The sequence below is a fragment of the Adiantum capillus-veneris genome, chromosome 1 (genome assembly GCF_014529385.1).
Source record: "Adiantum capillus-veneris isolate H3 chromosome 1, ASM1452938v2, whole genome shotgun sequence".
Lineage (NCBI taxonomy): Eukaryota > Viridiplantae > Streptophyta > Polypodiopsida > Polypodiales > Pteridaceae > Adiantum > Adiantum capillus-veneris.
Genome location: NC_140931.1, coordinates 183,054,776 through 183,080,367, shown reverse-complemented (window position 1 = coordinate 183,080,367; position 25,592 = coordinate 183,054,776). Strand labels below are relative to the sequence as shown.

General features: G+C 46.0%; 1 protein-coding gene across 1 annotated transcript in view; it reads left to right on the top strand.

Annotated features, from left to right (window-relative positions):
• Positions 1 to 25,592, top strand: part of LOC147466133 (Transducin/WD40 repeat-like superfamily protein) — a 95,437-nt gene that overhangs the window by 51,853 nt on the left and 17,992 nt on the right. The window contains exon 9 of the mRNA XM_086524248.1: positions 13,252 to 13,327. Within this exon, the coding sequence (XP_086380374.1) occupies positions 13,252 to 13,327 (76 nt within the window). The remainder of the gene's footprint in view (positions 1 to 13,251; positions 13,328 to 25,592) is intronic.

Sequence of the window (25,592 nt, the reverse complement as noted above, 5' to 3'; positions counted from 1 at the left end):
ATATATAATGATGTTACATATTGACCCCAAATCTCAGGAGAAGTAATTGTCGGAGGTGATGAGCGCTCGTGAAATAAACGCCAGGCCTCATGTGAGTCCCGACTCAAGAAGAGCTGATATAAATCCTTCTCCAGTTTGGCTAAAAATGCCCTTTTCTTGCGACGTTCTATACGCCGAAGAGAAATCCGAGATTGCTTATATGTGATGATCCCAAGTGTAAGCTCTTTCTGGACCTGGGTTCTCGTCTCTCTGCATTCCTCGTTGTACCAATTGTTTTGAGGCATGTTCCCAGATCCTCTCTGCTGCTCAGGCTGAGTGTCTGGGTATGCCTCTTGTGCTGCTCCATGTAGTATCTCTGTTAGCTGAGAAGTAATCTCCTCTACAGTATATACTGGCTCGGCTGCCCACATCCTATTATAGATCTTTTCCACATAGACTGAATCAGTCTCTGGCGTGAAAGTATATCTTGTGTGTGTCTTCTTCCTTTGTACTTGAGAGGCATTGTATTGGAAGGAGATTGATAAGGTCAAGAGAGCATGATCCACTGCAATCCCAACCGGTCTGGGTCCCACCTTAAAGTCCTCGATACTAGAAATAAAGCTTGGTGAAGTCATGACATAATCCACTGTACTGGCCCCATGCCTGTGCGGGAAGCATGTGAATCCCCCAGATAAAGGGAAATTCTCTAGACCATTAAGCATGGCCAAACCATGTGTAGTTGCCATTTCCATGAGATGTCTCCCATATTCAGTGTGTTCTTTATCTTGTGAGTTTCTAGTAAGCCCCTCTTGTGATAAATCCACTTCTCTGAGCATTTCCTCAGAAGTATCATAGAATACTGCTTTAGAGTTGGCCGTTCTAGCATTAAAGTCTCCTAAGAGAACGATGTCTCCATCTCTAGAGAACTCCCATATGTCATTATTCAATATGGAGAAAGGGGACTGTCCTTTAGGTGAGGAGTAGACTGATGTAATTGGAGGGAAGTAGCATATAGCGATATATAGAAATCTACCTGTCTCGGCTCTCATTCTCACCCACATATACCTTGCTTGTTCATCTTTCCTGATAATCTGTAGTAGTGGTTTCAGCTCCTCTTTAAATAAGACTGCTACTCCTCCTGAACCCCGGCTACCTCGTAGAGATCTCTTGTCTGGTCGACCAGCTGTTTCCCATAAATACCCCTTCACATGTGGCATAAGCTGTCCCGGTATCTGGTGTGTCTTTGAGTAGAAAATTATGTCTCTGTCCCTAAAGCTGTCTTCAAAGGCACCTACATCTAGCCTATATGATCCATTACAATTCCACGCCGCTATCCGGAGCGTCGCCCCATAGGTCTCGCACCGTCATGATGAGCGCTTTTCCAGAACCACTACTTTCCCTCCTCTATAAAAGGCGATTTTCCCCTTTTCTCTTGCTGCCATGATCTCTGGCATCAACTCTTGCATGTGTGCCACTTGTGCCAATGTAAGGTCATCTCCTAGGAAAATACCGGTTTTCTTAAGAGTTGGCCTCTTCTTTAGAAATTCTTTCCTTATTTCTATATTCGGGAAGCGGAGAATAAGTGCCCTATCCTTTACGTTTCCCTTCTCATCGATTCCTTTCTTGCCCACTCTCCATGCACTTGTGTGAGTAGGCTCTGTGATGCCCATGCGTTGTAGCAGTTCCCTCACTTCTTCATCTACATTCTCTTTGTCTTTGACTCCTGTGACCCGCACATGCAGAGCCCGATTCTTCCTTTTCTGCTCTTCCTCAATGGTCATATTAATAATGGTGGAGGTAGGTGTGGTCTCAGGCATCTGGGCCTTCCCTTTCTTCGCATCCTCAATCCATTTCTCTACTTCATCAACCTTTTCTTGTGTCTTACAAAGACGTTCCGCCCATGAAGATGCCGTTTTCGATTTCTGTTCATCTCCTTCCCATAGAGCTTTCATCTGATCCTTCATGTCCTCGAGCTCCTTCAACACCGAAGGTTGGTCGTCTCCCTTCTCCTTAGTTGCAGATTTGCAAGCCGCAAGTTCTCCTTTTAGCTCCTCGATTATTGCATCTTTTTCCCCCATGTGCTTTTCCATATTTGTTCTCCATTCTTCAAAACTTGCTACTGCTTCATCGAGTTTCTTTTGCATAACGCATTCTGTTACATTTACTTCGGCGTTGATTAGGTTTCGTAATTCGGTTTTCACGATTTGAATTTCCTCATTCTGTATCCCCCGGATCTCTCTCCTTAGTTCTCTCATCATGTCTCCATACATGGAGTTCCTATAGCTCTCAATGTTCGCGTGCATTTCCTTCCTGATGTCATCCCTCATATAGTTTAGCTCTGATTTGAGCATCACCTAGACCTTCTCCATCATTAGCTCATCATGTATCCTGGAGGTTTTCCCAACTCGTAAGGATCCTGGTGATAGTACAATATCTCTGTTTCTCCGTTTGAAAGTAGCCGTTGTTTTTTTTTGGGTGGTGTAGCTATCTACACCCTGCCCTTCCTTTATCGGTAGAGAGAGAGAGAGAGAGAGAGAGAGAGAGAGAGAGAGAGAGGTGGAGGGTGAAATAGAGTGCATAGATAACACAAGAGAATGACAAAAGCCCCATCTAAACGAAACAAACAAACCATGAGTTAATGCATATCAAAATCTGAGTATACCATAACTTTAAAACCATGAATGTCTACGTAGAAGAACCGGACCTTGTGTGGGATTGACTGGTCTATCCATCCACATCCGATCCTACTATGGTCGGAGAGAATTTTACTTCGCCCGGAGCAAGCCAGAACACCTCCAACTTACTTAGGCCAGACATGAGCCAAGGCCGCTTCGTCTCCCTCCATGAACCCGAGCTCTTAAGGGATTCTAAAACCCATAGATAGTAGAAAATCGACATCAACCACACCAGTTTAGGTGCGGCTTCTCTTCACTGCCACATCGGGTGGTTAGGGAAAGATCTTCGACGTATTAGCTGTGTAGGTCGTTCAACCCCCGACGCACTAACCATGTAGATGAGCTTAACATAAAAGAAGAAGATCTAAGCTTCACACCCCCAATCCAACAAAGCCCGAGGTAATCGATCCTTTTGTCTAAGGCTAAGCAATGTAGGCAGCCTCGTCTTATATCGACGCTGCCATGAGAAACATAACACATAGTCCAACCAAAACAGCATCTTGCAGATGCACAAACTATCCTTTCCAAGAAATCAAACTGTATAGGATTTCTACCGTTACACGTGAGATATAATCCATCAAAACCACTTCATAATCCAATCCAAAACCATAAACCATAATCCAAATCTCCATCACATGGGTGAGCACTCCACCCTACTCTGGGTCATGCACATCCATCTTACAAGACCACTTTAGTACATAACATGGCTGCAAAAATTTTGACAATACAACCATAATAAGAAAAATGATCCAAGAACCACACCGCAATAAAAAACACAACCAAAACCATAAGGGACCCTCAGGCCTTAACCATAACCCATATTCCTCACTGAACGACTTTCACACTTAGAGTTTAAGCTATACATGTTGCAATCAAACTGAGCCAACACACCTGACCCTTAAAGAACGTTTTTTTATGCATACAAGAAAGTCCGACCAACGACTAAACACAATCTTTAATCACTATTTGGAAGCGTTTAATCATATTTAAATAATGTACCACGACCGCACCTCACCCCTCTTGCACATAGAGCTAGTTTTGATCTAGAAGGATGGAAAGCAGTGCATACATGCACATGAAACACCCAGGTCTATCTTTGAGATTTCATGCATCATACCACATCATCACAACAATCCAATTATGATGCAAAACAGCCTTGCCACTTTGATCAACCTAATACCATAACTTTACATATAGTTACAAAACAACTTTTTCCTATTTTCGGATGCGCACACGATATGCAAAAGAGAGCATTTAGCATCAAAGCAATAATCAAGCTCAGCCCTATAACATAGACTCACACCTTCTCACATCACTGCACCCATATGAGACTCATGCTAACAATCGTGACACGAAAAGAAAACCGTTTTATGCAAAATTGTCCATACAGTTCGGGTTGGCTAACCATACATTTACGCGTAAGTTTATGGACATCAAATACATGGAATCAACTCACCAAAACAAACCTAGTCACCGACTATCTTGAGTCAGTCGGGAGTCGGCAATGTCACAAGTTGGTGATGTGGCAATAAATGGCTGATGGGTTAGGACTTTTAAACCTAATCCTGACCAACTTTAAAGATGGTGGCCGAGGGGCGCCTAAAACCTAAAGCGGGAGGGAATCCAAAATTTCGCAAAGAGTGTTGACGTATCAATTGTACGGATGCTACCACAAATCATGAAACCAAGACTAACGTGGCACATGCGTGCTTTACAGAAAATAGCCAGAAAAGAAGCGTCAGCTTTTGGATAGCAGAGCTTTTAAAAGTTGTAGCTTTTCATGAAACTGCTTTCAAGAGGTCAAGGGCCTTCAAAGGAGTCTCACTTTGCATTCTAGATTTTTAGGAAGCATAGCAGAGCATCCAATCGTGTACCTTGTGGAATGTAAGATTCTCGATTTACATGTTCCCCTAGGTCAGACGAACACTTATTTAATTTTAGAAAATTTTGTTTTTTCTTGCTTTTCGGTGCTTTTTTTAATGAAAAGCAGGGCAAGATCCGTAATCTACGAGTTCCGAAGGAGCTAGGATTCAATTTTGTAAAAATATGCTTTTTAAGTGCTTTTCGCATTTTTGGTGCTTTTTGAGCGTTTTTCAGTGAAAAGGAGGGTCATTTCTTAGTTAAGTAGGCTAGGTGAAGCCATGGCTCAATTTTAGAAAATTTAGACATGTTTATAAATGTAATCAGATCACCGTTAAATCGTTTTTTGTACAAGATTACCTATACGTGTAGGGGAGCTACCAAGAAGGGGTACCATATAGGTCGTGTGTTTGATGTGAGTTGATATGGTGAATGCCCACCTTGGACGAGTGACACCCCAAGGTAATTGTTCCCTTCGGTCCGTACACTACCCAACCCTAAGTGACTAAGTGACTCCGTGCCTCTACCTACTGATAAGACTGATACTTCCGTAAACTGCACCTTGAAGATATACTATAATAATATCCAAGCAAGTGGCTCTTGCAATCTATATCCACTACCATAAGTTGACGGCAAGATAGGGCTCGTTGCAGTTCACCCTTTGCCCACACGGCTACGGTTAGCCCTTGTCTCTAGAGCCACGTGTCACGATTGGAGCACCCTTTCCAGGTAGGTTAGTCCCTACCTTGTAATCACTCTTCAACCCTTTACGAAGTTGTCCACTTTACTTGGACTCTCCACCAAGAATGAACCTTGGACAATGTAGCTGCAACTACACACCAGATTGCCCGCCACTAGTGCACTCATCGTCCCAATGAGAAGACCAACATAAAAAACCTCTAAAGACCTAGAGGTAGAGTGCTCCCTATTGAAACTATTGCAAGGTTGAAATTATATACTATGTACACCCACATCAGAATATTATCATGTAATGTGTTGATGGTGGCGAGTGGAAGGTTGATCCATGGTCGCAGAGGGCATGGGAACTTCAACTCTCTAAGCAATATGTGGTTGTATTGACAGCATTGAGTGTGGCTTGCCACTCACTATACCACTCCAGTTGTCTTCTCAGATCCTCCACTTCTCTAGTCTGGAACCCAATAAAGTGTCGTAGTTGTGCCATGGTGGCATCTCGTTCTCCAAGAGCTTGTCTAGTCAAATCCAGTTCCATTTCTCAGCAACAGAACAAAATGCTTTAAATGTTACACGCCTTGTGCATTTCCTCCATGCTGCTTGCAATGGTGTTTTAGCCTACTTACGACAAGCTTAGAGCTATTGAGACGTGTGTTATTGTCTCTATGTGATCCTCGTCCTTTTGCATTTCACGGACTTATGAGCAGAACGTGTGTTACCCACATGGATTTCCGCCCCTAGGTCCGTGATCTAAATCTCTGGAAGTGAAAGTACACCTTGTTGTACCTAAAGGTACATAGAACCGGCAGATGGAGTTTGTTGCTGCTTCTACTAGGATAGAGGGGGCAAGAAGGTTGTTCAACGACTCTCCTCACGTAAAGTCTGCCTCTGTAATCTTGGAAAGTCCAACTGACCCCTTAACTTCTTTACGCAAGGAACTAGAAGCCTTAAAGCTACAACGGGCTCTTCAAGAGGAGAGGTCCTTCTCTCCTCTCTTCAAGGGGAGAGGTCCTTCTCTCCTTAGATAGGAGAAGCCTCCACATCACGAGACGTTGGAACAGATCAAGCGCGAGTTAGTCGAGCTCAGGTCTCAAAAGGAGACTAACGCTCTGGTCTGGTGTAGCTCATGCCGCTCTTGAGGACACCCTACACCTGAATGTCAAGGTCTGGCTTATTGCCATTTCTGTGAAAAGGAGGGACGTGAGGATTAGGATTGCTACTACCTCAAAGGATTGCGACAAATACAGCAAAGTCTTGGTCCTACTCTTCAACAAGGGCTAGCACTTGCATCCAACATGCTCTCTCCCTATGGCCATCCAAACCACATGCCACCATTGTTGAATACCCCTCCTATGCAAGGTATGACAAGCACTTTTTCGCCTCACAGTTTTTATAGTGCCAATGCTCCCTTAGCTCCTCAGAGCTTCTACACCTGAGCCTGCACCTCTATGCAGCAGGAGCAGAGACCACCTCGTCCCCCATTTCGTCCGTCAAATCGGCCCATTTTATGCTACAGATGCAGAGAATATGGGCATTATCAAAGTAAGTGCCCTTTACTCGAAGGGTCCCCTCCTTGCCGTCACTGCCCTGAGGCAAAGGACCACTACAGTAAGGATTGTCCCAAGCAAAGCGCTTCCACGTCTTCAGGCCCAGGTCAGAACCAACAAGAGTTCACATTTCCAAATCTCGACTTGATAGCAGTAAGCGCTATCCCTCAGTTGTCCCCTGCTACTCATGTGGTTACCCCTAAGGATAGGCCACAACAAGTGGAGGAGCCTGGTTGCGTCCTCACTCGGGCACAAATAGAAGCTCTTGGTCTCATCCTCTCAAAAGGTCCACTTCGTCCATCTCCACTTCCCCCTCCTAGTGTACACATGACCCAACCGATGAGCAATTCACTAGTGCTAAGGCTGCCCTCCCTCCATGCAAACTGATATTGATGGGGCCTTTTTGGAAGCAGTGGCTGATTTGCAACAGATCAAAATTCCAGAGGAAGCCCATATCAAAAGCACCAGGTCGACAGCAGAAGCCATCTTGAAGAACACCTTTTAGCAAGTGTCACTTTATGACATGCTCCGCCTCGATGCAAATCTAAGAAGTGACACCCTTACAATCATTCAGTCTCTGTGCCCAGGTGCCTCCCTGTTTAGCCCTCAGAGTCCTACATGATTTCCTATCTTGTCACTCTACTCACTGATTACAAGAGTCCTCGTCTCACTGTATCTATTCATGGGCGTCAATTCTCCGGTGTCATTGTCAATGGTGGATCTGGCATCAATTTGATGCCAGAGTTCACTATGATGGCGTTGGGTCTGTAGCCTATCTGCCCTGCCCCCTTCACAATTACATTGGCTGACGAGAGGACAATCTACCCAATGGGCATAGTAGACAAGGTGCCTATGCAGGTACAAGACTTCACTTTCAACTTGGATTTTGTTGTGGTTCGTCTTTCCCAGGTTGAGGGATGTTTTCCCTTGCTCATCGGTAGACCTTGGTTGCGGCACACAAAGGCACTTCACGATTGGGGAAACGACACCATGTGGATTCATACTCCTTGCTCATCAATGCAACCAATTCGACTTGAAGGAGGTATGGATCCGGTGGTTCATCATAGTTCTTTGTCAGTGGAGTCCAAGCCAATTAAGTGAAGAAGAACAAGCATTGTATGTAAAGGAATGTAGGTCACATAGTCGGCCACATAAAAAAGGAGCTCCTAAACTGAACCCACATTGCGTCAACTTTTGACTCTACCCCTTAAGTGAACTATCAAGTGAATGCTATGAGTGTGGTAGAGCAAGAAGCTAAGCAAGAGGGAACTTTCAAAGAGGATGAACTCATTAAATGCTTTGGACATGTTAATGGTGAAAGGGTCATTATGTTGTTTGATTTCAGAAGTTCTTTTGATGTCATGAGTGAATCTCTTGTGAAACGTGCACGTCTTCAGACTTCTCCTATCCAATGCAGGGGTTCTCTGAAGGCATGGACGCTTCGACCTTTCAAGAATGTGATGGATGATGGTGTCAAATTGGTCATTCAACAAACTCAATTTACTCGTCATTTTGTAGTCTCTAAACTTGCAGGATGTGATGTTATTATGGGCATTAAATGGTTTCGCACGCTCAACCCCATTATCGATTGGGATTGCCCACGTTTCCCATAAAAGATAATGTGTCGCAACCAACCCTCATTCGAGGTGAGAGCGGTATTCCCTCTCTCTTTCTCATCTCTCATGCCCAGGAAAATAGAGAGCTACGTCAAGGAGCCCAAGCGACGGTCATTTGTGTCAACCCCACATCAAGGAACTTGTGTATTCGTGACAGGTATAGTGAAAGATCTCTCATGGTCAAATCCGTGCTTTCTCAGAATCATCATTCCCCTACACACCATCCTCATCGACCTATGGACATTGTCTCCAACCGATTGCATGACGTAGAACACGTAGGTAAAATTTCTCTTAACCGGATAAAGAGAAGCCAAAACCAGGTGACGTCTTGTTTGGGAGGCTTCGTCCTCCCAAGGTACGGTTTGGGTTAACCAATTCTCTTTGTTCGTAATAAACGAAATTCATTTTAGTTTTGTGTGGATTTCAAGGCACTCAAGACAAGGATGGTCAAATTCCGGAAGCCTAGACCTCACATGGACGTTCCTTTCGAGTGTCTACAGGAGGCACAACGAGTTTCCAAAGTGGACCTGGCGAGTTTTCACCACAAGGGTGGACTCCCAAGGAGCAATCCAAAAGAAGAACCGTCGGAGATCATTGTTCCAGTTAAAGTCATCAAGCCGAAGCCTCTTTGAATGCTTCAATTCCAGTTTGGCAATGAGAAGGAAGCAAACCAATATTTCCTCAAATTCAAGGATCGAGGGGGACATGAAGCTGCTTGGGTCGACGAGGAGTTTTTCGCCGACTATCCAGATTTGCTAGCCTCATACAAGGAGGCCATGCAGCTCGGTACCCGTACTTCGCCTTAAGCAGGAGGGGATGTCACAAGGCTCTGTGTGCCACGTGGACATGCTTCGTCGTCTGCCAGAGCTAGTTTTCCCCTTCTTCCTAGATAGGAGTGTAAAGAATCCTAGGAGGATTAGTACCGGCAATTTTATGAGCTTGTTCGCAAGACTTGCATGTCCGGATGAGTCTAGTTTTTGGAACCCTCTTGCATAAATGGTTTGTACACGCGTTTTGACATATGTTATTTACTCACGGTGGGTATCTAGCAGGATGTGCATATAGTTTTAGGTTAGAGGCATCCAACGAGCCATTCCCCGCGTCGATTGGATTTCCGGGTGGACAGATAGTTTCACCCAGAAACGGACCCCCTGGTCAAACTTATTAATCAATCATTTTTATGATTTAATTGTTGGATTTTGACAGAGGTTTTGCCCTACCTAGCCCTTAGCAGATTTATAAGCCAAAAATCTTGCCTATAAAGGGATCCCATTGTCCCATCGATTTGGACAAGTTGCAAGTAGTGCTAGCCAAGGGGTAACCAACCCAACGTTTTTTGCTTAGTTCAGCCAGCATTTTCAGCAGCCAGCCTTGGGCGTTTATTCTACTGCAGATCAACACCAAGGTTTTGCTGTGGCTAGTTCAGCGACTTGTAGCAGATCAGCCTAGCGCTATCCAAGAGCAGCAAATCAACCAGCGTTTTCTGTTTTCTGCCCATTCCCTCGCGGGAGATGTGCGAAATCCGCAAACACTAGCCTTCTTGGGGCAGCCCATTGAGCCTCTCCTCGGCCATTTCCTCACTGGCATCGAATGCTCGATTGCTGTCCATCATCGGCATCATTGAGATCTGCGTTTTCAACCCTTCATTCTTCTTACATCGAGTGCAAATCAGCCCCAGGTCTACCCCTTGGTGACCATCCGCAATCTAAAGGTGCATCAAATCAGCCAGGGAGGATCTTGAAGAGTTACCAAGGTGACATTCCCCATTCGAGTGAGTAGAGTTTGCACTTGAGGTATTGCATGTGCGTACATTCCATTTACGCAATGAAAAGCAAATACCACATCGGCAATGGTGTGGGGGCCCCTTGAGAGGGTTGGTTGGAACCCCATCGAGTGTCATTCTCCTCTCTCTCTCTCTCTCTCTCTCTCTCTCTCTCTCTCTCATTCCCTCTCTTCAGGGAAAGTAAAAGCAACCATCATTCAAGCTAAAAGGAATCACTAACGCAAGGAAAGTAAGAAAGGGGATTTGTGGAAGTGTAAAACCTAGATATTTACCATTTCAATTCCGGTGCACCTGACATTGGCTTTGACAACATCCTACTATGATAAGCTATGACATGACCATCTTGCATTAAGACCATTCCTAGACTTCTCCCACAAGACAATAGACCTCAAAAGACTTACATTTCTTGTTGTCGAGCGCAACTCATTCTGAAAGGGGGTCTATTTTGAGGATTGTCAAGAATTAGGCCTTTGGTGTGATCCTCTGGTCTTTCAAGGGGTAACTAGCTAGGCAAACCTTCAAGAAAACAATTGGCCTGAGCTTGCAGAAAGCTTCGCGGCTTTGACGCTTAATCTGACAAATTAGAATCCTTACTCTCGTCCATATTATTGGGAAAGATTGAGTAAATGAAAAGACTTGATTTCATTAGTCTCGAAATGGCAAACCAATAGAAGAGGTACAATTCGCCTTTCAACTTTATATCAATCACTATTTCTTGACCCTTGCTATCTTCAACTAGATTTTCTTTGCCCCATAGTCTATGACCACATTGTTCTGCATGTGCCATGGCAGCCCTAAAAGAATATCGCACATTTCTTCATCAGCCTCTTCATACGTGCTCACTTCCAATTGGCGGTGTAGATCTCGAGACTGTTGATCCTCCTTGAGAGATTTGTCAAGAAGATCTTCAGACTTGTTCTATGTAGGACGGTTGTTGTTGGAATTGTGATCCCCATTGGAATCTTCGTCCTACAAAACTGTGTCGGGAACTTGCTCCTATCCTGCTCGGAGTCTTATGTCAGAGTCCATAGTGTGTGCTGCAAAAATCGGAGCGTATCCTCCTGAGAAGAAGAATTGACTCAAGCTCTGATACCAATGTAACTGGCTTGGCACTGACAGGACGGTAAATCCTCAGCAACGTACATGAATAGAACATAAACTTTAACAGTTTAACTTCAAAACTCAAAGTAGTTGAGACAAGAAGCTGCGGAGTTTCGCTTCTAGATGATCTGGCCCCAAAGTCTAGCACTCCTTTCGGTACTTTGTTTTATATTGATAACAATCGTTGGGGAGAGTTCTGTGCTTCGTGGAACCACACCCTAATGTGTCAGAGACTCCTTGAGGGCATGCTTATAAAGGTCTTGAAAAGGATTGAGACAAGCTAGGCGCCCCAAAAACTCCCAAACATAGCTTCTCTGAAAAGCTGGCCCAAAAGCAACGTGGGCAATCTGCCATGTGGCAGCCGCAAAAGGCGCCACAAATCACGAAAATGCCATGTCAGCATTGTACGAACAACCACATCATCAAGTTTTGTGATCTCTCTTTTTAAATGTCCGGTCAAGGTTCAAATGCCACATCATCACTTTTGTGACAGGGATTGCGGTGAAGGTGTGGCTAGCTGGAAAGAGCAAGCAAGCAAAGATTGCTCATGAGAGAAAATATCGAAGTCGTGAGAGATGAAATGCTTGAAGGGGACTTCAATGTGGATAATGGATGGGCTCACTCGCACACGGAATTCAAAAAAGAGCAGCAAAGCTTACGATTGGTGGAGGAGGTAGGAAAATTGGAAAATGGACAGTCTACAGAGGAGGAAAGTTGTTTTCATAGATTTTATTACCACATCCCCTAGACATGAATAATTCAAGCTCGTTTTGTAATGTCATGACGTCTAGTTCGTCTATGTATGAGGATGGTGATATACACGACTTTGTAATATATGGCTGACATTATTGGAGAGCCATGGAAGCTTAGCTAGTCTTGATGTTCAACACTTGGCACATCCAAAGTGGAACGTGCAAGAGTGGATGTATGTGATTCGTCATATACATCGACTGCGGCCTTTAAATTATATTAATAGATTGTTGATTCTCTCTTCTTCTTTCTCATCTTGCGCTTTTCTGTGATTGTGAGTGTCTTGCGTCTATGCCTCGACAAATGCTAGTACAACAATGAACTCATCTTCATCCATGTCGTTGTATTAGCAAGCAACTTGCGATTGAGCTTAGTTTGCTATAAAGCTACCCAAATTGCACAAATCTAGCCAATTTTAGCTCTATTGGAATTAACATCATATTCCATGCATGATGCTCTAGTGAAAATGCAACACCGGGAATAGCGATCTTAATGTGGTTTTGATGCAAAATCTTACCCGTAATTCTGTCATGGACACCAAATCCAAAATCTTATGAATATTTTTATTGTGCAACGGCTAACATTTATTCTTTTTAATTAGTAAAATAGATATTAGAAAATAGCAAAATAGTTGCAATGTGCTTGCAAGGATGATGTCTAAGCAAGAGGTCAGGCATAGGATAATGTAATCAAGACAACAAATGCTCTAGGTCCCTTGGCAATTCAAGTAGGGGAGGGATGAGTGGCCAAAGGGCTAAAGAAAAGGAATATTGAGAACTCCAGATGCAGCACTTGTAAATTTGGGATCCCTTTTTCAGGTTAGTAGTTCACAAGTAGATCTGTGGAAACTAGCCAAAAACGCATATGGCCTCCTAAAACAAGGGAAGCTTTCGAGGCTTAATCTTCACATGAGACTGCTGAATACTAAAACTAGATTGGGATCCTTTGGCAGAGTAGGAAAACATTAAAGTAAGATGTACACACCTATCTTGCTCTCCTAGTCTGCTATAGCAGGCCAATCGTATCATGGCTCACTGTTACAGTGATTATGAAGGCATAAGCCTAGACTTGTGAGGTTGTCTGTTATACGACAGAAGAAAATATGTAAAGCTAAATTTAGTTGTTAAAGATAAAATAAGTTAAAAGCAATAATGATCTGTATGCTAGAAGCTGAACTCTTATCTTTATTTGGTGATCGTATCAAAGCACATCTGGTTATGGTCTGATAGGTGTTGTTTGCTCAACAGGGATGGAGTATTCCGTCTGTGGGAAACTGAGAGTTGGACATCAGAGAAGTGGTCTTCTTCTGGGGGTCCCGTAGTTGTAAGTGTTTAAATTCATATTCTTTTTGGGTCGATAAACGATTTTCATGGTCCTTTTTTTGGTAAGGCAGTGGCGGTTTGTGACTGACACTTAATCTGACATTGGCTGTTGATTGAGTTCTTGTTTGCTATCTAGTAGTACACTATTAATGTTGTGTTAATGCTCATATTTTCAAGACTTCTTGAGCAATGTCTTTTCTTCAAAGACCATTTCTTCTTTGGGACATTCAAGAAATATGACTGCCAGACTACCTTCCTGCTTATCCCCTTAGGATATAGACCAAGCACTCTACATGATTCCATATGCAGGTCACCAGTTGGATTTCTACCAGCGAGACACAGTTTTGACACGATATGCAAAATCACGTTTTGGACCATGTGGAAGGCTCGATGTGCCCACATTGCCTCCCCTATGTCCACCATTTTAACAGCCATTTGGACAGAGCTATTGCATACTCTTTGCAGTCAAGGGGATTCTGAAAGGCTTGATGTGCCCTTAGGATATAGACCAAGCACTCTATGTATGATTCCATATGCAGGTCACGAGTTGGATTTCTGCCAGCGAGACACAGTTCTAACAGGATATGCAGCATCACGTTTTGGACCATCTGGAAGGCTCGATATGACCACATTGTGGGCTCTCAATCCTCCCCTACGTCCACCATTTTAATAGCCATTTGGACATAGCATTGCATACTCTTTTCAATCAGGGGGATTCTTTAGCAAGCTCCTCCAAGGCAACAAAGTAGCCTTTCTTCACACATGGCAGAGACTGTCAGTTCTTTTCCGTCAAGATCATGCACACATCACAAAGCATTATGCATCCCTATAGTGGTTCCTTTTACATTCATCATACATGCCACCTTGATATTTACATAGCCTACACATTGTTAGCCCACTTTTGTACTTCCTCTGGGTGATAGGCCACTGAGCATCTTCAAATGTCTCTTATGTCCAGAGAATACAGCCCCTTGAGAAAATGAAATGAAATGAAATGTTCTATTAACGTCTTCAAAAGGCCAAAATGACCTATGAGACCACAAAGTTACAACCTGACGTATCTGATATAATGTCTGAGAGAGAGAGAGAGAGAGAGAGAGAGAGAGAGAGAGAGAGAGAGAGAGAGAGAGAGAGAGAGAGAGAGAGAGAGAGAGAGAGAGAATGAAATGAAATGATATATTAACGTCTTCAAAAGGCCAAAATGACCTATGAGACCATCAGATACAAATTGGTGAATCTAATACAACGTCTGAAGTACAAGTACAAAAAGTACTGAAAGAAAAAATGAAAACTGAAAATGAAGCGTGAAATGTGAAATGTGAAAATGTAGAATAGGCCCTCAATGACAATCTGGGTGTCGTGCTAGAATGCCTCTGATCCTTTGTTGGAGTCTCCGTCGATGGAGTGTGCTCCTGTGTCTCGGTCGTGGTCGTCTCGATCTCCCGAGCTCAGTCGCCCTGTCAATGAGGGTGCCTCTCCTATGAATGTGGGTACAACCCTGTGCTGGTGGTTGGTCTCTTGGCTCCCTCGATCCAAAGAAGTCTGTGATCTGTCTTTGCGACTGTCGTGCTCCATGTCTCCTCAACAGACTATCTCTATGTCGGTGTAGCTCAAGTAGATATAAGCCAAGGCATCTCTGATCCTGATACCTCATGACTCTATCTAGGGGTCCAAAACCCTCCCTGAATAAGCAATGGAAGCGCCCTCGTATCTCATAATACACAGTGCAGTGGCATATGTAGTGTAGCTCTGTCTTTGGCTCTCTACCGCATAGTTGACATATCCTAGACTCCGGCTGTATCCCTCTGAATCTACCCGTCTCAGTCTCCAGCTGGTGTGAAGATGTGCGAATCTGACCAATAGCACATCGCAGACCATGAGACAAATGAGTGTCCATGTAGCTCGGACGAGTCACAAACCCATCTCCCGAAAGTTGGAGAAGGTGCTCTTTGTAAAAAGCCATCTTCGTGCCCAACTCCTGCATCGGCTCTACCCATGTCCTCCTGGTGTCCAACTGTATTAGATCTTGCCGAATGAGTCTAGTGATCTCCGTCCGTGTGACTGGCAGGGAGGTGCATCTAGGGAATACTGAAAAGGAGGCAATCTATCCATGCTGAGACCATGCCTCTGAAACCATGAGGTCATCTGCGCATACCAACATGATGCATCTCCTTGCATCGCTAACTGTCTAGAAGACTCAAGAGCCAATCTAGTATATCTGCCTCTATGTGTATCCCATAGACTGTGCATAAAGGACACTGATCTAGTAAGAGCCTCAATCTCAATAGGAGGGGCGGCTAGCTCCGCTCGAATAATCGCATGTGGTACGGAGGCCTTGGCTCTAATCATCCGGGATATCATAAATACCAAGGGTCTCTCCATGTTCCTCCAACTGTCATGATTCACTGATGGTTCCCAAACTTGGACCCCATAAAGCATAGCTGAAAGCAACCAAAGTATCAAAGAGCCATAGCTTTGTTCGTGGTTCTTGAAACTGAACGTGCGAACACATCCTCTCTAGCCCTCCCAATGCCGCATAGGCTCTGGACAGTCTAGTCTCTGTTGCTCTCCTCAGAGTAAACCTCGGTCCCGTGAATACCACCCCCAGATATGTATATTCATTTGTGTACTCCAGAGTGTCCTGACCATATACGAGTGTAGGTGCCGATCTCTTGACCCACTGTGGTTGGTGTTAAACACCATAACCTTGGTTTTACCAAGGTTCACAGACAGTCCACTATCCTCTGCAAAGTTGTGCAATGCATCTAATTGTCTCTGCATGCCCTCTGGCGACTCTGATATCAACACAATATCATCAGCATATAATAATAAAGGGATCCATGTCCCTGCTAGCTGAGCGCCTCTGTCACCCTCTCTGCCAATGTAGTCAGAGACCTCATCTACATACATACCAAAAAGTGTAGGGGACAAAGGACACCCCTGCTTCACTCCAATAGTGGAATGAACAATGTCAGAAATCCCCTCAAGAGTGCGTACCTGGCCAGTCACTGAGCCGTATAAAGCCATGATCCCCCATATGATCTCTGTGGGTACTCCCAACTTCAGTAGCCTGTGCATCAATCTGGCCCTCGGCACTGTGTCAAATGCTTTGCGGAAGTCCACAAAGCAACAATACATCCGTCTCCCATGTGCCCGACCCTCCTCCTATGCTCTAAGAAAATTCCGATGTGGTCAAGGTTGGCCTTTCTCAAGGCGTGCGTCTTCCCAGTGGCGACTTATGGAGCGGAGATTATGGGCTCACATGACATGAGGAAGTTGAACCCATTAGAGACGCTTATAGCAACTGGAATGAGGTGGGTAGTCGGTAAGGCCGCGAAGTCGAGTTCTGTGGCAGCAGCAACTCTTCACCGGGAGTTAGGGCTCCCCCCCGTACCAGCTTACTGTGCAGGACAGAGGGTACGAGCTTTTACCAAGTACGCAGGTCTAAAGACTTGGATTGCAGATTTGGTTAATAATATACCAGAATGGAACCAATTCAAGAAGTGGACCTGGTGTAAAAGGACAAAGTTTTGGGGGCAGAGGTATATCAACGGCGCTTCTGTCGAAACCGCAAGGCAGGAAAGCTGGAAGCTCTGGGAACACTCACATCAATGTGTCTCCCTTGATCCTTATATCGAGAGGAAGTATGAGGACACGCGTGGATACCTTTACAGGCAGAGCATTGGGAAGAACCCCGGTGGGATGGAGGAGAAAGTCTTGTTACTAGCAAGAGTGGATGGCTTAAGGCTTAAGGATAAGATTGAACGGGCACAGTCGAGGACTTGCCCGTTATGCGGAATGGAAGAAGGCGCAAGGTCACTTACGCACTTGTTGGTACAGTGCCTTGAGCTGGACAATCTCAGAAGCTCAATACGACCCTGTTTGGAACATGCTAGACGGCTGTTAAACAATCCGAGCGGTGAAGATACCGAAGTGTTACTCCTGGGAGGGGAGATTAGCGGAAAGCGATTGCCAGGATGGGTTGTCCCCCGTGGGGCCCATAATGGTCGTCGTGGACCGCAGCTGAGGAGTGCCTATGCGGATAACGTTGCAGCATTCCTCTGCGGGGCCGTACCGCGATACTACAATGCTCTGGCCCGTGAGGGTGTTGAAAGCTCGTAGGGCTTGTAGTTATTGCGTACGGTGCGGTCCCGCCTAACATGGTCCTGGGGCTTTCCGAGCGGGCCTTGGTGACCATGGTTGGCCGGATCGGGATGCCTCCTTTGAGCCGACGCCCACCTTGGGTATGGCAGTCCTACCGGACATCCGCTGGACGGGGGCCTTTTTCTACCAGGCGAAAATCCTGGAGTACCTGGGCAAGATTCAATACGGTCTGTGAGTTACAAGGGTTTGTCCCTCTCTCTCAGCCTTGGTCCTTAAATGCATCATTGAATTCGTTTGGTGATTTCCCGACGTTACCCTCGGGTGGCGTGACTAACAAGGGAACATGGACTGACTAACATGGCATGAAAAGACTTTTTACTCCCCCGAGGGGGAAACTTGCTTCCATTCCCCGTTGACATGCCACGATACGGCATGGAAGCGCTTTTCCCTTTGTCGGCAAGTCCGCAAGGTAATTTGTCTTTGACTCGTTTGCGCGCACGCGAAGCAAAGGCAGCTCCTTGCTGGCTTACCGGCTCTAGCCCAAAAAAGTAAAAAAGTAAAAATGCCCGACCCTCCTCAATAATGGCTCTGAGTGTAAGAATATGGTCCAAAGTGGAGAAACCCCTCCTGAATCCAGCTTGTCCTGCTGCTCGTATGCCCTCTTTTTCTGCCCATTTACTCAGTTGTTGTTCAAGAATGGATGCATACAACCGTGCCAATGTGTGCCCTATCATAATAGTACGGTAGTTCCCTGGCACAGTGGGGTCCCCTGCCTTGAAGAGAGGTACAATAGTAGATAATCTCCAGGACTCGGGTAGGCCCTCACACATGACACGGTTAAACAACCGCGCAAGAACCTCTGACAGTAAATCTCTAGCATGTATCAAGTGCTCTGCCACCAAACCATCATGGTCATATGCTCTCCTAGTCCTCATCCTGTCACAATGGCGTTCTTCACCATCTCAGTGGTAAAGAAGGTACTAGTGGTTGGACATGGTTCTAGAGGGTCTGGTAATGGTGGTTGCCCAGGTACTGTATATAATGATGAGGTACTGTATATAATGATGCTGCATACTGATCCCAAATCTCGGGAGAGGTAATCACTGGAGGAGGTGAGTGCTCATGGAAGAGACGCCAGGCCTCACCTGAATCTCGACTCAAAAAGAGCTGATACAAATCACATTCCATCTGGGCTAAAAAGGCCTGCTTCTTCCGTCGCACTAAGCGCCGAAGGGCAATCCGAGATTGTCTATATGCAATGACTCCAAGTATAAGCTCGCTTTGAATCTGAACTCTCATCTCTCTGCATTCCTCATCATACCAACTATTCTGAGGCATGTTCCCAGAATGTCTTCTCTGATCTGGTTGAGTGTGTGGGTATGCCTCTGCTGCAGCCCCATGCAAGATCTCCGTCAATAAAGTGGTGATCTCTTCCACTGTATATACAGGCTGGGCTGCCCACATCCGTCTGTAAATTTCTTCCACATGAACTGAATCCGTCCTGGTGTAAAAGTATACCGTGTGTGTGCAATCCTCCATGGTGTCTGAGAGGCACTATACTGGAAAGAGACTGAAAAAGTCAGGAGAGCATGGTCTACTGCTACTCCAACAGGCCTAAGACCCACACTGAGATCGTGAATATTAGAGATGAAGCTCGGTGAAGTCATGACATAGTCCACCGTACTGGCCCCATGTCTGTGTGGAAAGCATGTGAATCCCCCAGACGAAGGAAAAATCTCTAGACCATTAAGTATGGCCAGACCATGCGTAGTCGTCATCTCCATGAGGTATCTCCCATACTCTGTGTGCTCTCTATCCTGTGAGTGTCTTATCAAGTCCCATCTCCGATATATCCATCTCTCTAAGCATCTCCTTCGAGGTATCATAAAATACCATTTGGGAGTTGGCCGTCCTGGCATTAAAGTCTCCCAAGAGAATGATATCTCCATCTCTAGAGAACTCCCATATGTCATCATCAAGTATAGAGAAAGGGGATTGCCCTCTAGGTGAGGTATAGACTGATGTGCTAGGGGGAAAGTAACATATAGCAATGTATAAGAATGTGCCTGTCTCAGCTCTCAGTCTCACCCACATGTATCTCGCCTGGTCATCTCTCTGGACAATCTGTAATAGCGGCTGCAACTCCTCCTTGAATAAGACTGCTACCCCTCCTGAACCTCGATTCCCATGCTGGGATCTAGCGTCTGGCCGACAAGCTGTCTCCCATAAATAACCAGTCACATTTGGCATCGACTGTCCAGATTTTTGATTTGTCTCTGAGTAAAAGACAATGTCTCTATCTCTGAAGCTATCCTCAAAGGCACCCACATCCAGCCTATATGATCCATTACAATTCCATACCGCCATCCGGAGTGTGGTCCCATATGTCTCGCACCGTCATGCTGTGCGTTTTTCCAAAACCACTACTTTCCCTCCTCTATAAAAGGCAATTTTTCCCTTCTCCCTTGCTGCCTTGATCTCTGGCATCAACTCTTGCATATGTGCTATTTGTGCTAAAGTAAGGTCATCCCCCATAAATATTCCAGTTTTCTTAAGTGCTGGTCTCTTCTTCAGGAATTCCTTCCTTGTTTCCAAAGTCGGGAAACGCAAAATAAGTGCTTTCTCTTTGACGTTTCTCTTCTCATCGACTCCCTTCTTTCCTACTCTCCAAGCACCTGTGTGCATAGGTTCAGGGATGCCCATGCACTACAAGAGTTCCTTCACTTCGTCTTCTACATTCTCGGTGTCTTTGATACCAGTAATACGCACATGGAGGGCTCTAGTCCTCCTCTTCTGTTCCTCCTCAATGGTCATATTGATGATGGTAGAAGTCTGAGCGGCTTCTGGCATCCGGGTCTTCCCTTTCTTTGCACCTTCAATCCTTTTTTCTGCTTCGTCAACTTTCTCCTGTGTTTTAGAAAGGCGCTCCGCCCATGAGGAAGCCTCTTTCGAGTTTAGTTCTTCCCCTTCGCGCAGAGTTTTCACCTGCTCCTTAATATCTTCGAGCTCCTTTAACATCGAGTGCTGATTTCCCCCTTCCGTTTTGGGCATAATTTTGCAAGCTGCAAGTTCCCCTTTAAGCTCTTCAATCACTGCATCTTTTTCCTTCATGCACTTTTCCACATTGGTTTTCCAAGATTCAAAGCTTGCAATTGCCTCATCCAACTTTTTCTGCATAATACATTCCATTACATTCACTTCTACCCGCATTAGAGCCTGCATCTCCCCTTTCACAGATAGATACATCTCATCATGCTTACCAAGCATCGCTTTATCCAATTCTTTCCTCATATCTGCATACATAGAATTCTTATAACTCTCTGCGTTTGCGTACATCTCTTTCCTGATGTCATCTCTCATAAAGCTGAGCTCAGATTTAATCATCACTTGAACACTCTCCATCATTAAATCATCTTGGATTCTGACGGTTTTCCCTGTCCGCAATGAGCTTGGCGAGAGTATGCTATCTCTGTTCCTCCGCTTGAATGTCGCTTTCATTTTTTGTGGGGTGGTGAAGCCACTTGCATCACCATCCTCGACTGGTTGGTCCATCCGAGAGAGAAGAACAAAGCGAGCACTGAGTCAAGGCCCTCACAAGCAGAGGTCTGGCCTCCGCCCTGGTTGGCCTCGCCCTCGTCACCAAGTCCTCGCCCTCGTCCTCGTCGTGGCTGACTTGACTGCTCTCGTCCTCGCCCTGGCCCTGGCAGGCTGGTCTCGTCTCGTCGCCCTTGGCTCTTCTCGCCCTTGCCCTTGGTAGGCAACTCGCTCTCGCCCTTGGCAGCAGCTCGCCCTCGTCCTTCAGAGGTTAGGGCCCTCGTCCTCGCCCTTGGCAAGCTGCTCGTCCTCTTGACACAGGACCAGCAGCTCGACCAGGTCCAGCAGCTCGCCCCCCGCCTTCGACCAGCAGCTCGCCCCTTGCCTAGGTCTAGCTCGTCCCTCGTCCAGGATCAGCAGCTCGTCTCTAGCCCAGGATCCGTAGCTCTTCCCTCGTCCTTGCCTAGCAGCTCATCCCTCGTCCCTCGTCCAACAGAGAGAGAGCTCGTCCCTCGTCCTTCGTCCAGCAAGTTGGCAGCGCGAGAGGTGGCCAGCCGGTTTGACTCAGCCTGCTCGCCTTCACCTCAGTCTCCTCTCCTCAGCCTTCTCGCCCTCGTCAGCCTGCTCGCCACAGTGTGCTCGCCCTCGTCAGCCTGCTCGCCACAGACTGCTCGCCCTCGTCAACCTGCTCGCCTCAGGCTGCTCGCCACAGTCTGCTCGCCCAGGTCCAGCAGCTCGACCAGGTCCACAGAGAGAGAGAGAGAGAGAGAGAGAGAGAGAGAGAGAGAGAGAGAGAGAGAGAGAGAGAGAGAGAGAGAGAGAGAGAGAGAGAGAGAGAGAGAGAGAGAGAGAGAGAGAGAGAGAGAGAGAGAGAAATGAAATGAAATGTAATATTAGCGTCTTCAAAAGGCCAAAATGACCCATGAGACCAAAAAGTTACATGTGGTGAATCAAATACCAGGTCTGGGTACAAAAAGTACAAAGAATTGAAAAGAAAGTAGTGGGTAGGGGTGGGGTGAAAGCTGATACAAGGGGAATACAAAGGGTGAGCTGATACAATGGATTTCTCTGGCAGTCGAGGCATCATATACATATACATCAATATCCAAAAGGCTATATAGATTCAATGTCCTCCAAGATAGGCACTCTGTTAGGACGGCTCCTATGTTGCGCTAGTATGGCATGGATCCTTTGTCGCAGTTTGCGTCGATGTCGAGAGGGCCCCCTCATGTGTGGGCGACGGGACCGCCCCAAGTCTATCTCCCGATCAAGCAGTATGCCTCTGGTGCCTCTAGTGTTGTTATGTCGTTGGGGCTGCTCGGACTCCTCTGTCTATGACTGAAAGAAATCTGTAATCTTCCGCTATTGTTGGATCTCTCTCATTGTGCCCCTGTTCAAGAGGTCCTCTCTGTGTTTGCGAATCTCCAGTAAGTATAATCCGAGGCATCTCTATCCTGGTATCTCATGACTCTAGAAAGTGGCCCAAAACCCTCTCTGAATAGACAGTGAAAGCGGCCTCGTATCTCATAGTATACTCGGCAGTGACATATGTAATGTAGCTCTGTCTCTAGCTCTATCTGGCACACCTGACAAATCCTGGACTCAGTGGGTACTCCTCTAAATCTGCCTGTCTCGATCTCTAGCTGATGTGAGGATGTGCGTATCTAACCAATAGCACATCGTATCCCGTGGGATAGATGAGTGTCCATGTATCTTGGTCTGATCACAAAACCATCCTCTGTGAGTTGGAGAAGATGCTCTCTATAGAAAGTCATCTTTGTACCTAGCTCATGTGTACCTAGGTTGTATCCATGTCCTCTTTGTATCCAGCTGAATCAAGTCTTGTTTGATGAGCCTGGTAATCTCTGCCCTAGTGAGGGAGATGGAGGGTGGATCCAAAGAGTACTGAAATGGGGGTAACCGATCCATACTAAAGCCATGTAATTGAAACCAAGATGCCATCTCTGCATACCAACATGATCTATCTCCCTGTAATGCCAGCTGTCGTGAAGACTCTAGTGCTAATCAAGCATATCTGTCTGTAGGGAGAGCCCAAGTGCTATGCATAAATGAAAGTGGTCGAGTGAGTGCCTCCACTACCAATGGAGGAGCAGCGAGCTCCGCCCTAATAATGTCATGTGGTATTGAGGCCTTGGCCCTAATCATCCGAGAAATCATAGACACCAAGGGCTTCTCCATACATCCCCATCCATCAGTACTGCCAGCTCTGCTATGATGATCAACTGAGGGGCCCCATATCTCCACTTCGTACAGCATGGCCGAAGTGACCAAAGTGTCAAAGAGCCAAAGCTTTGTCCGAGCTTCCTGGAACTGAACCTGCGAACATATTCTCTCAAGTCTCCCCAATGCTGCATAGGCTCTGGTCAATCGTGTATCTGCTGCACGCCTTAGGGAAAATACTGGACCACTGAAAACCGCCCCAGGATAAGTATATGTATCTGCATACTCCACAGTCTCTTGATCATATGTAAAAGTGGGGGCGGACTTCCTTACCCACTGCGCCGTGGTGTTAAACACCATTACCTTGGTCTTACCAAGGCTCACAGACAATCCACTGTCCCGTGCAAATATATGCAATGCATCCAAATGACGCTGCATCCCCTGTGGAGAATCTGAGATCAGTACAATATCATCAGCATATAATAGCAATGGAATCCATGTCCCTGCAAGTTGAGCACCTCTATCACCCTCCGCCTGTACTTTATCTGAAAACTCATACCCCAAAGAGAGTCGGAGATAGGGAACAACCTTGCTTCACCCCAATGGTGGAGTGAACCATGTCAGACATGCCCTGAGTAGTGCGTACCTGTCCTACCATTGTCCTGTATAAAGCTAAGATCCTCCAGATCAGCTCTGTGGGCACCCCCATGTCTTGCAATCTGCGTATGAGTTTGGCTCCTGGCACTGTATCAAAGGCTTTGTGGAAATCCACAAAGATACAATATATCCTCCTGCCATGGTGTCTACCCTCCTCAATAATGGCTCTGAGTGTAAAATGTGGTCAAGAGTGGAGAAACCTCTCCTAAACCCTGCCTGTCCTGCAGCCCGTATGCCCTCTCTCTCTGCCCATCCACTCAACTCATGCTCAAGAATTGATGCATATAGCCTAGCCAGAGTGTGACCAACCATGATGGTTCGGTAATCCCCAGGAAGCATAAGATCTCCCGACTTGAAGATAGGCACAATAGTGGATATACTCCAAGTCTCAGGGAATCCCTCGTACATGGCTCTATTAAACATCATAGCAAGAGGCTCTGCAAGCCTATCTTGGGCATGGATAAAGTGCTCTGCTACCATACCATCATGATCCTGTGCTCTTCCTGCCTTCATCTTGTCAATGGATTTCCTTACCCTCTCAGAAGAGAAGAAAGTACATGTTGATGGGCATGCCTCTGGAGGGTCAAGCAAAGGTGTCTGCCCCGATGCTGTATAGAGAGATGTAGCATATTCCCCCCATGTCTCTGTGGAAGTGATAGCTGGCGGTGGAGAGTGCTCATTGAAAGCCTCCATGCCTCACTAGAGTCCTGACTCATAAACAGCTGATATAGATCACGCTCTAGTTTAGATAGGTAAGCCCTCTTCTTTTGTCGCACTAGGCGGAAAAAGATAATCTGTGATTGTCTATGTGTAGTAGTACCCATGAGCACCTCTCTCTGTAATCCGATCCTCGTCTCTCTACACTCCTCATCATACCAACTGTTCTGATGCATGCTCCCAGATCGTCTGCGTGTAGGCTGGCTGTGGGGATATGCCTCTGATGCTGCATCGTGGAGCGTCTCTGTCACAATCTGGGTGAGCTCATCTAGTGGTCGTCTTGGCTCCTGAGTGCATAGCTTCCTATATATCTCATCAGTGTACACGGGATCCGTCTCCCTCGTGAAGGTATATTGAGTACGTCTGGAGGCCTCTCCCAATGGAGCTTTGTTGAACTGGAACGATAGAGTGAAAGACAAGATAGCATGATCGATTGCTACCCCAACTAGCCTAGTTCCCACCATGAAATCCTGAAAGGAAGGAATGAGTCCTGGCAGAGCCATAACATAATCCACTGTACTAGCGCCATGCTGATGTCGAAAGCATGTAAAATCCACCTGCTTCAGGGAATCTCTGTAGGCCATTGAAAATGGCCAATACATGTGCAGTCCCCATATCGATCAAGTATCTGCCATACTCAGTGTGCTTCTCATCCTGTGATAATCTAGACAGGCCCATTTCTGTAATATCAAGCCCTCGCATTAACTCCTATGAGGTATCATAAAATACTGTCTGGGGATGGGCAGTCCTAGTGTTGAAATCCCCCAAGATAATAATGTTGCCATCTCTGGAAAAGTCCCATATATCATCATCCAAAATAGAGAAGGGGGACTGTCCTCGAGATGATGCATATAGTGACGTACTAGGAGGGAAATAGCAAATAGCGATGTAGAGATATTTGCCTGTCTCTGCCTTCAGTCTCACCCACATGTACCTAGCATGCTCATCCCTCCGAGCTATATGTATCAGAGACTGCTCCTCCCTGAATAAGACTGCCACTCCTCTTGAACCTCGTCCTCTGTGCTCTGATCGAGTCTCCTGTCTGCAACTTGTCTCCCATCTGTATCCGCTCA